Source organism: Tursiops truncatus, chromosome 2, assembly GCF_011762595.2.
Source record: "Tursiops truncatus isolate mTurTru1 chromosome 2, mTurTru1.mat.Y, whole genome shotgun sequence".
Lineage (NCBI taxonomy): Eukaryota > Metazoa > Chordata > Mammalia > Artiodactyla > Delphinidae > Tursiops > Tursiops truncatus.
In genome coordinates, this window is record NC_047035.1 from 63,858,540 (window position 1) to 63,869,766 (window position 11,227).

Genomic DNA, 11,227 nt, shown 5'->3' on the forward strand with positions numbered 1-11,227 from the left:
CTACTGAAGCCCGTGTGCCTAGATCCTGGGCTCCACAACAAGAAGCCACCGCAATGAGAAGCCCACGCACCGCAACGAAGAGTAGCCCCGCTCGCTGCAACTAGAGGAAGCCCACACACAGCAACGAAGACCCAACACAGCCAAAAATAATAAATAAAATAAACAAATTTATAAAAATAAACTAAGTCAATCTTCCCATTAAGAAAATAAGCACAAGCTATGGACATAAAAAATAGGCCTGTTTCCTGGGCAATACCTAACATGCTCCATTTATAATACATTAACTTTTGGGTATAAGAATTTATCACACAAACTAGGGCATAACCCTTCTCATTATGATTTTCTATCCCTAAATTTACTTAATGCTGAGAACATATGCACACCATTTCCTGAGAAACACTGGCATACTAGGAAACTGAATTTTAAAGTTGGAAAGGACTTTAAAGATAATCACAGCTTATAATACAGATGAAGGTCTGCAGGGATTGAAAGCCCTTCGAATTTACAGAGATGGGGCAGTGCCAAGATTAATACTCGTTTCCCAAGTCCCAACCCGAAGTTCTTGCCGTTACACTGCACTTCTGGCTTAGTACACCTTAAGGTTTATCTGCACTCACTTACTATTTTGTTTCCAACAGTTTTAGTCACTCAACAATTCTATTTTTTTAGTGCAAGTTTTCTTCACAAAATCAGTTCAACTGTTAATCAGAGTTTTAAATTCATATTACCAATTTTACAAATGAAGAAAGGTAGAAATGATAAACGTTCAGGAAAAAAGGTAGCATAAATTAGCCCAAACACTGATGAATGAAATACTTTATGAAACCTTCCTTTTATTAAACATAACCACATAAAGTGTTTCATTTAAAACATTTTCATTATACACTCATAAAGCATTGAATCTTCATGAAAAACTTCCTCAAAGTACACGGTGCCAATTTTTTCTATGATAAATGCGATGAATACTCATAACAAGTATAAAAAAGGTTTAGTTAGAGAAGAGCCTTGGCTCAGTTATATGAGTTTTGCTAGAAGAGGTTGTGGTTGCCAAAGAGGGAGGACTCTACTCTTGGGTCCACTTATTTGATGGCAGCTGTCGTAGCTGTGGCCTCCTGAGGAAAAGACTACTAGCAGAGAGTGAAATCCATTTCCTACCAAGTCTAATCTATAAAAGGATATTACCAGGGGATGTTACTACCCCAGATTTCCCCCTATTATTATTATTCCAACCACAGACTTTTAGAAAGCGATTTCCCACCTCTGTTTATCATTTTGTTTTTGCTGAGTAATTCAATCAACTAGGGTAACCCCCTCCCCCCCCCCCCCCAGTGTTTATTCTCGTTGAATTGATGGAAGGAGATCTAAATAATTCGCGCCATCTCTGATGGGGGTTTTCCAAAAAGACCCACAATGTAGGAATCCAGCCCCTTTCAGTGGAAACCACAAGCGAATAAAAGAGACACCTTGGAGCGCCATTCGCCTCACACGCGCTCAACCCCTGGAGCTGCGCCCTGGCCCTCGGGAGGCAGTGTGGAAACGCCCGCCGTGCGAGCCGGCGGACGGGACGGGTGGTGCCCTGGCGCTGAAGGCCTTCGCGTTGGGGCCCGGGGTTCGGACCACGGCCGCAGAGTCCGTGGGGGCTGCTGCTGCGCGCGGGCGCGCGCCCGCGGGGTCAGGCCGAGGACGCGGGGGGGCCGGCGGGCTGGAGCGCCAGCCCGGGGCGTGCCCACGTGACCGCCCCGCCCTCACCGCAGCCCCCCGAGCGGTCGCCGCCTTTTGGGCCGCACTCCCGGCGTGCCCCGCACTCGCCGCCTCCCGGCCGCCCCTCCTTCCCTTCGCAGCGCCACACCGCCGGAGCCCGAGCCGCCGCCGCAGCCTGAGCCGCGGGCGCTATGGTAAGGCGGGCGCGCCGACCGGGGGGCCGGGGATCGGGGGGCCGGGGCGCGGCGAGCACAGCCCCCCGCGCGGCACTGCCGGGCCCTGGGCCTGAGGCCGCCATTTTAACCTGATTTTGGCCTCCAAGGTGGGCGCTCCTACACTGCGGCCCCGCTGCTCTCTCTCCACCGGCCGGCCTGCCCTCCCGCCGTCAGGCCCGGCCGGCCGCTCTTCGGATTCCTGGGGGCGGGGAGGGCCCGGGCGCGGGGCGAGGGTCGTGGCCTAGGTGGGGCGGGCGGGCGGCGGCCGGGGGCGCGGGAGGGTCCGCCGAGCTTTGCCCCCACCCTGCTCGCCGCCTTTGCCCTCCCCTTGCTAATTTTATTCCCACGCGCGCTCTCAGATTGGTACGTGCTGTAAAGCCCTTGCTGGACGCTTTCGGTGGGGGTCTTGAGGGCCTGTAGTAAAACCCTTAGGGGGAGATTAAGGAGGTGGGAAAACTCTTGAACACGGTTTCTCGCGGTAAAAAGCTTTTACACGCGATCCGTTAGTTTTGAAGCGTCTGCATTTGAGCTGTGAGGCAATTATGTTGTAGCCGTGGGCGGTTTGGAGTTCACACTTGATTCTCTTTCCTTATGAGGAAAGGGCCCTGGTTAGGATGACTTTAAAGAAAAAAATAGTAGAAGCATTAACTGAAATCCGAAAGTGTTTTTTTAAGGCCTGCCGGGTTGACACAATACAGAAGGTATTTTTGCTGCGGCTCCTGAAGCTCTGACATCACCCAGTGAAATAGGAAACATTTCAGGGATGGGACAGCCTGTATTTGTCCCTTTCCCTCTGCCTGCCAATTACTTCACACTCCAAACCCCTTTTTAAAAAAGGATGAATGGGGCAGGATGAGTTAGAATCCTTAGGTGCATCATATACTGATACTTAAAATGTGGCAAATCTGATTGGACTATTTGCATGGTATGATGCAACTTTTGATATCCAGACTAAAGTGAATCCTCTCTAGGCACCTAAACAGTAATTTTGGCTAAAACCAGAATACTTGTTCTACATTACTGTTCTTTCTTTATTTTCAGGCTTCTGGAGTTACAGTGAATGATGAAGTCATCAAAGTTTTTAATGATATGAAAGTAAGGAAATCTTCTACACAGGAGGAGATCAAAAAAAGAAAGAAAGCAGTTCTCTTCTGTTTAAGCGATGACAAAAGACAAATAATTGTAGAGGAAGCAAAGCAGATCTTGGTGGGTGACATTGGTGATACTGTAGAGGACCCCTACACATCTTTTGTGAAGTTGCTACCTCTGAATGATTGCCGATATGCTTTGTACGATGCCACATACGAAACAAAAGAGTCTAAGAAAGAAGACCTAGTATTTATATTCTGGTGTGTAAAAACAAAAGAAAAAAGTACTTTTAAAATGCAAGGATTATTATTAACATAGTCAGTTTTGCCTTTCTTTTTCTTTTAAATAGGATTCAACAATTTTTTTCCCCCCTGTAGGGCTCCTGAAAGTGCACCTTTAAAAAGCAAGATGATTTATGCTAGCTCTAAAGATGCCATTAAAAAGAAATTTACAGGTACAAACACTGAATATTTTGTGCAGAAGAATTGCCCTCTCTTACTTATAATAAAGTAACAGGATAATGTTTTTTCTTTTTAGGTATTAAACATGAGTGGCAAGTAAATGGCTTGGATGATATAAAGGACCGTTCAACACTTGGAGAGAAATTGGGAGGCAACGTAGTAGTTTCACTTGAAGGAAAACCCTTATAAAATGACAGTCAAGTGCCATCTGGATCTTAAGGAGCTTCCATTTCTCCAGCTCAGTCAATTGGAATAGTATTAGGTTTTGGTTTTTTTTTTTTCTTCCTCTTCCCACTGGGTCCTTCCAACACAATGAATGAAGGAAATATCATTCATGTAAGCAGCCTATCAGTGATTGCCATTAGACTGTTTAATACTGTTACTTTTATGTAGAACCCAAGGAATGCCTTCCCACCATATTTTAGCCAAAACAACTGGTTATATGCCTCCCTTGCAGCAAGCACTACAATGAATGTGAATGTCAATGTGAATAGCTTAGAACACTACAAAGGGTTAAGCTAATTGAATGCCTTGAAAGTATTATCCACTGGTGAGATGGTAGACTTTATTCAGTATTATTTATAGTTGCACTTGATTGCAGTTCTGTGAGGCTTGAGCATTCATACACCTCACCTGCCTTGGCAAGCCTATTTTTTGTGACATGGCAGCACAGATATAATACTATGCATTGAAAGCACTTTTTTTGTAATGAGTTTAATCCCCCACCCCAAAAGGAATGCCAATTAAGTTAACTGTGTCATCAACTTATCGTAGTACCTCAGTGTTCATTCCTGTTACCTGCGTATCTTCTTAAAAGAAATAGCTGTTATTAATGCCTTTTTGTTTTCCATTGAGTGTACACTACTGAATAAGTGTAGGAGTTTTATGTTTACCATGTTAAGTCTTGCGACACTAAAGATATTTTGAATATCAGTCATGATGGCAATTTCTGTATAAAAGAGCCTTAAATGGAACATTGTTTTTGAGATCAAACCCCACCCTCACAAAAATGGCCACGTTGCAATAAAAATTGTGGCATATTACAGAACGTTGCCTTGTTTTCCTTGGACATTTTGCAAAATACCATGTGAAGCAACTCCTAGGGTAAACAGCTATTATTAATCTCTGCACTGGTCATTTAAGAATTTTTTTGTACAACATTCTTGCGTGATATTTTCCAGTTTGTTGTGTTTATTTGGTTTAAAAAATATTCTATCCTAAAGCCAACTAATACAAAATATTAACGTTATAGAGGTGTACTTTTATAAGCTTTATTTATTTCCTTATGTGTTAATATGATCAGGAATTATTTTTTTGCACTTTGACATAAATACTCTTCGATATCTGATTTGTTCTCTGGATAAATTAGGGTAGTTATTTTTTAATTCACGTTTACACTTCTAATTAGTTGACTAGTAGTAGAAGAAGCAGGAAGCTCTTATTGCACATTTGGTCATAATGAAAATAATTTGTAAAATGTCCTTCAAAAGTTTAATAATACTTCTCATGTTTAGGAACTTTCAGCTACTATTTCTTAATATATTTCACAAATTTGAAAAAAAATTGTTACAGCAGTCTTAAACATTAGTAGTGGGATTTGGCTGTGGTCCAGGCAGCTCTCCTTATAGAGAATTTGATCTGTTCAGTGTGAGCAGTTTGCTGTTAGCCAGAGCTATTTATGGCAAACACATGCTTTTGTATCTTGTCATAGTTATCCACAAATGGCAAAACTGGACTTGATTCTACTGGTATGCAAAACAGGCATGCTAGTAAGTAGTGGATTGTAGCTTAGAACTTAAACCCATAGCTCTGAAGAATGCTCTTATTAGAAAACAGGAAATGAAAAATCCCCCTTGTTTTAATATTTAGTTAAATTTTTTTCCATATTTTCAACAGGTTTTCAGATGGAAACAAAAATAGGAGTTAAATGTCCAGGTTTCTGTTTAAAATTGTATGAATGGCTTAGGATCTTTTGCACTGAGCAATTTTATTTCAGGCTTCCAGCTGTCCCTGTGAATTATCCTGGACATTTTGATGGCTTTTTGGTAAGGCCAAACTCATAAGCAAAGCGTGAGAGTACTGACATATATATTCTAAACCATATGTGTAACGAATACTTGTATCATGAAATTTTTCATTATTTTCCTCATTCTTCTAAAAAGTAAGGGATTCTAAATTTAAAGTTGTGCAGTATCTTTTGTTTTCATAGTGATTTCTCAACTTTCTTATATGCCTCTTTAATTATATAATAATTTCAGAGGTTAAATATTGCTTTAAACTGTGGTACTTTGATTTGTTAGATTGACAGAACTGATACTAATATTAAGTTCATCTTTGAAATACATCTTTGTGCATAAAGCCAAAAATAATGATAATTAATGATTCATGTGTTGAGACTAATTAGGTATTTGAAATGATCATTTTACTTCACAATCATTTAAATAAAACAGTGTTCCAGTTAGCTTTAAAAGGTATACGGTGCTAATTAGTAAAATATTGAGGAAAATATTTTACTGCTAGCTTGCAAAATTATAAGTGTTTAAAAAATAAAGTATATGAAAATATGTAAAGCTGTTGAGATGTGTTTACTTTGGGACGCTAAAATTTTTTTTTAACTAATACTGCAGATCAGGGAGGCACTATTATCTTTAGTCTGTTTTTTAGGATTTTTGGTTGACATACTTTCTCATTTAGAGATATCAATATTCTTTGAAAACTGAGTGTTGTAGCAATTAATTTTGACATTTTCAGACAAATGGAAACAGTTGGCATTTGTCCCAAACTGGCTATCAGCTGTTGTTTTCCATCATTATCTAAATGTGGCCAACGTTGTGTGTATTTAATGTGCCTTTTTAGTAGGTTGGAAGAAAAGCCTCTTAGTAGGTTTGAATTTCTCTGATACAGATTCTTTGTAACAGCTAATTTATGGAATCTAGCAAATGAGCTCTGGGAGAAAATTTTTTTAAGTGTTTCCTTGGTAAGGAATAATCTCAGCAATGGTAAATCATAGAGGGGTTGGGACACTTCATTAGGTTTGCCACTCTGAAAAAATAATCTGGTTCAATTCTTCATTGGTCCTGTTTTTGCTTGCAAATTTAATAATAGTTTGAGATCCCAAACAAACATGAATATTCATTTCTCTATGAACATTAAAGCTACTAGAGATGTGCTGGCAGGCTCCAATGGATATTGCTTTTGAGACACCGTGAGTTTATAAATGTTCTGTGTCTTGTCTCAGCCAATAAATAGGTCTGAGGCTTTTCTTTTGCTCTAGAGCATCCAAATAATTGCTTTCTTTCCATGTAGATCAGGAGTCATCCTTCCACTTCAATTTCCTGTCAGAAAGCAGTTGTGCAAATTAATCTCTCTGAACCTCAGTTCCTTTATATGAGAATGATGATATCTATCTACCATACCTGGTTGCTGAGGATCAGATATGGAAATGCTTTTTGGAAGACAGGAAAGTACTATGTAAATGTAATTATTTAAACTTCACTCTAAGTAAATATAGTTAAGAACCACGTTAACAATAAGATTTATTGTAACTCTTTGAACCTCTTTATTTTATTATTGTAACTATTTTACTTAATCTCACAGGTTGTTTAAGGACTAATTACCTGGTAAACAGGATCTGTTTTACAGAATGAAGTATAACGTGTAGCCCCTGAGTTGTTGTCCATGGCTGCTGTTAATCTTTTTAGTGTAATTTTCTTTTTCACATGTGACCAAAGACTATAGTTTTTTTCCCCAAATTTTGAAGTAAAAAATAAAAGAGGAAATAAAGGAATATCGTTTTGGAATATGTGGCATAAATTTATGATCCAGGTTGTTGAAAATCTATGACTGTATATTAATTAATACTCTAGGTAATCCTTTATAGTTCTCAAGCCACTTGAAATCCGTTTGATCTCCTTAGGTCCTCTTAACAAGCTAAACCATATTTCTCTGCTGCACATGAAGAAACTGAAGTCTGGAGAAGTTAAGGGACATCCCAGCTGTTGAGTAGCAAAACAGACTGCAGTCCAGTATACTTTTCATTCTGCCTTCATATAGTAACATACAATGAGTTACTAATTTTTTTTTTTTTTTTTTTTTTTGTGCGGTACGCGGGCCTCTCACTGTTGTGGGCTCTCCCGTTGCGGAGCACAGGCTCCGGACGCGCAGGCTCAGCGGCCATGGCTCACGGGCCCAGCCGCTCCGCGGCATGTGGGATCTTCCCGGACCGGGGTTACGAACCCGCGTCCCCTGCATTGGCAGGCGGACTCTCAACCACTGCGTCACGAGGGAAGCCCGTAGTTTTCTTTTTTAAAAGATGGAATAATCTGACTTTTTGAGCAGGACATAACTAGTATGTGTTTAAAGTAACATGTGAAGAATACTTGAAAAATAGTCTTGGAATTTTTGTTTTCTAAGAAAGCCCGTGCTCATAAAAATCCGAAATATTGGGCTTCCCTGGTGGCGCAGTGGTTTGAGAGTCCGCTTGCCGATGCAGGGGACGCGGGTTCATGCCCCAGTCCGGGAAGATACCACATGCCGCGGAGCGGCTGGGCCCGTGAGCCATGGCCGCTGGGCCTGCACGTCCGGAGCCTGTGCTCCGCGGCGGGAGAGGCCACAACAGTGAGAGGCCTGTGTACCGCAAAAAAAAAAAAAAAAATCTGAAATATTTTTACACTTCAAAATTTTTCTTAGATGTTTCAGTGTCGTAAGTTTATGGGATGTTTCAGTATTGTAAGTTTACGGGACTGTGAAATCCGTTTATGGAACAGATTGTATACACACATTTTCTAGAAAGCTGATCCCTCTCAATCCTTTTCCAAAAACTTGGATGTCTCCCTCTTGCTGTTTCTCTACCCGTCTTTCTAAAGAGAAATAATACAGTGCCTTACGGTAGTTAAACACTAGGACTTTGGTATCAGACTGTCTGGGTTGTTCAAATATAGGCCTTTAATACTTCCTAATTGAATGATCTTAGTGATTAGGAAAATCACTTAACCTCTCAGAGCCTTAGTTCTTCTAAAAAAGGGGATAATAATTATACCCCATCTCACAGGACTGTGAGGATAAATGAAAGCCCTTGGAATAGTTCTTGGCACGTAGTAAGCATTCAGTAGGATGACTCTAAAATTTACAGTCCAAACCATTCTTTTTGAGAGTGAAGAGGAGAGCTAGTAATAATTATGCCTGGAGATAATTATATAATAATTATGCTAGGCTTAAGCTGGTACAGTCCCAAGCAAACCAGTTCCCCTATCAAAAAGCAGGCTGATATCAACATGTGATAATTAAATAGAAGGAATTGTATTGAAGACTTAAGGTCATCATTTCAATTATACAATGTGCTAGCATACTAACTTGAGAGTCTCCTGAAGTATATGATTGCTCCTAAGTAATTAACCTCAGCAAGGTCAATTTTGGCTTTTTATGCCTTTTTTGTTTGTTTTGCTTTCCTTTTGATTTTCATACTTGTAACTTCTCAGATACTGCATTTTGCTGTTATCAGTATGCTTTGCCTATAGCAGCTTCTCTTATTGTTAGTTTTCATCTCATGTGAATTGGAAAGCTACGTTTGTTAGAATTGTGTAGAAGGAATTGAATAGACTCAGAGTGAGGGCTTCAGAGCAAAATGCCTGACTGAGCCTTCTGACATTCCTTATGGCTGTTCAAAGAACTTGGTGTATTGTCTGGGTTTTGGGGTTTTTTTTTCTCAGTAAGCTTTGTAAAATAGCTGAGCTGTAGGTAAAAGAGAGATTACTGTAAACCAGTGTGGTGTCTAAAATATCATTAATATTTAAAGAAGTCATATTTGCTTTTTTTTTAAACATCTTTAGTGGAGTATAATTGCTTTACAATGGTGTGTTAGTTTCTGCTTTACAACAAAATGAATCAGTTATATATATATGTTCCCATATCTCTTCCCTTTTGCGTCTCCCTCCCTCCCACCCTCCCTATCCCACCCCTCCAGGTGGTCACAAAGCACCGAGCTGATCTCCCTGTGCTGTGCGGCTGCTTCCCACTAGCTATCTACCTTACGTTTGATAGTGTATAATATGTCCATGCCTCTCTCGCGCCTTGTCACAGCTTACCCTTCCCGCTCCCCATATCCTCAAGTCCATTCTCTAGTAGGTCTGTGTCTTTATTCCTGTCTTACTCCTAGGTTCTTCATGACATTTTTTTTTCTTAAATTCCATATATATGTGTTAGCATACGGTATTTGTCTTTCTCTTTCTGACTTACTTCACTCTGTATGACAGACTCTAGGTCTACCCACCTCATTACAAATAGCTCAATTTTGTTTCTTTTTATGGCTGAGTAATATTCCATTGTATATATGTGCTACATTTTCTTTATCCATTCATCCGATGATGGACACTTAGGTTGTTTCCATCTCCGGGCTATTGTAAACAGAGCGGCAATGAACATTTTGGTACATGACTCTTTTTGAATTATGGTTTTCTCAGGGTATATATATGCCCAGTGGTGGGATTGCTGGGTCATATGGTAGTTCTATTTGTAGTTTTTTAAGGAACCTCCATACTGTTCTCCACAGTGGCTGTATCAATTTACATTCTCACCAACAGTGCAAGAGGGTTCCCTTTTCTCCACACCCTCTCCAGCATTTATTGTTTCTAGATTTTTTTTTTTCTTTTTTCTTTTTTTTTTTTTTTTGCGGTACGCGGGCCTCACTGTTGTGGCCTCTCCCCTGCGGAGCACAATCTCCGGACACGCAGGCTCATAGGCCATGGCTCATGGGCCCAGCCGCTCCGCGGCACGTGGGATCTTCCCGGACCGGGGCACGAACCCGTGTCCCCTGCATTGGCAGGCAGACCCCCAACCACTGCGCCACCAGGGAAGCCCTGTTTCTAGATTTTTTGATTATGGACATTCTGACTGGTGTGAGATGATATCTCATTGTAGTTTTGATTTGCATTTCTCTAATGATTAGTGATGTTGAGCATTCTTTCATGTGTTTGTTGGGAGTCTGTATATCTTCTTTGGAGAAATGTCTATTTAGGTCTTCTCCCCATTTTTGGATTGGGTTGTTTGTTTTTTTGTTATTAAGCTGCATGAGCTGCTTATAAATTTTGGAGATTAATCCTTTGTCAGTTGCTTCATTTACAAATATTTTCTCCCATTCTGAGAGTTGTGTTTTGGTCTTGCTTATGGTTTCCTTTGCTGTGCAAAAGCTTTGAAGTTTCATTAGGTCCCATTTGTTTGTTTTTATTTCCGTTTCTCTAGGAAGTGGGTCAAAAAGGATCTTGCTGTGATTTATGTCATAGAGTGGCCTGCCTATGTTTTCTTCTAAGAGTTTGATAGTTTCTGGCCTTACATTTAGGTCTTTAATCCATTTTGAGCTTATTTTTGTGTATGGTGTTAGGGAGTGATCTAATCTCATACTTTTACATGTACCTGTCCAGTTTTCCCAGCACCACTTATTGAAGAGGCTGTCCTTTCTCCACTGTACATTCCTGCCTCCTTTATCAAAGATAAGGTGACCATATGTGCGTGGGTTTTTCTCTGGGCTTTCTATCCTGTTCCATTGATCTATCTTTCTGGTTTGGGGCCAGCACCATACTGTCTTGATTACTGTAGCTTTGTAGTACAGTCTGAAGTCAGGGAGCCCGATTCCTCCAGCTCCTTTTTTCGTTCTCAAGATTGCTTTGGCTATTCGGGGTCTTTTGTGTTTCCATACAAATTGTGAAATTTTTTGTTTTAGCTCTGTGAAAAATGCCAGTGGTAGTTTGATAGGGATTGCATTGAATC

The 11,227-nt window shown here is 40.6% G+C and overlaps 1 protein-coding gene across 2 annotated transcripts; it reads left to right on the forward strand.

Annotated features, from left to right (window-relative positions):
• The first annotated feature begins 1,361 nt into the window (after positions 1 to 1,361).
• CFL2 (cofilin 2) lies at positions 1,362 to 6,036 on the forward strand. Of its 2 annotated transcripts, none has more exons than XR_004525080.2 (4): positions 1,362 to 1,895; positions 2,958 to 3,011; positions 3,383 to 3,459; positions 3,543 to 3,592. XR_004525080.2 is itself a non-coding variant. In XM_019924044.3 (4 exons), the coding sequence occupies exons 1-4, from the start codon at positions 1,893 to 1,895 to the stop codon at positions 3,653 to 3,655; spliced, it is 501 nt and encodes a 166-aa protein (XP_019779603.1). In that variant the 5' UTR covers positions 1,598 to 1,892; the 3' UTR covers positions 3,656 to 6,036. The 2 variants fall into 2 exon arrangements, 1 of the variants encoding a protein (XP_019779603.1); XM_019924044.3 differs by having other exon boundaries at positions 1,598 to 1,895; positions 2,958 to 3,265; positions 3,543 to 6,036.
• Positions 6,037 to 11,227: the final 5,191 nt, after the last annotated feature.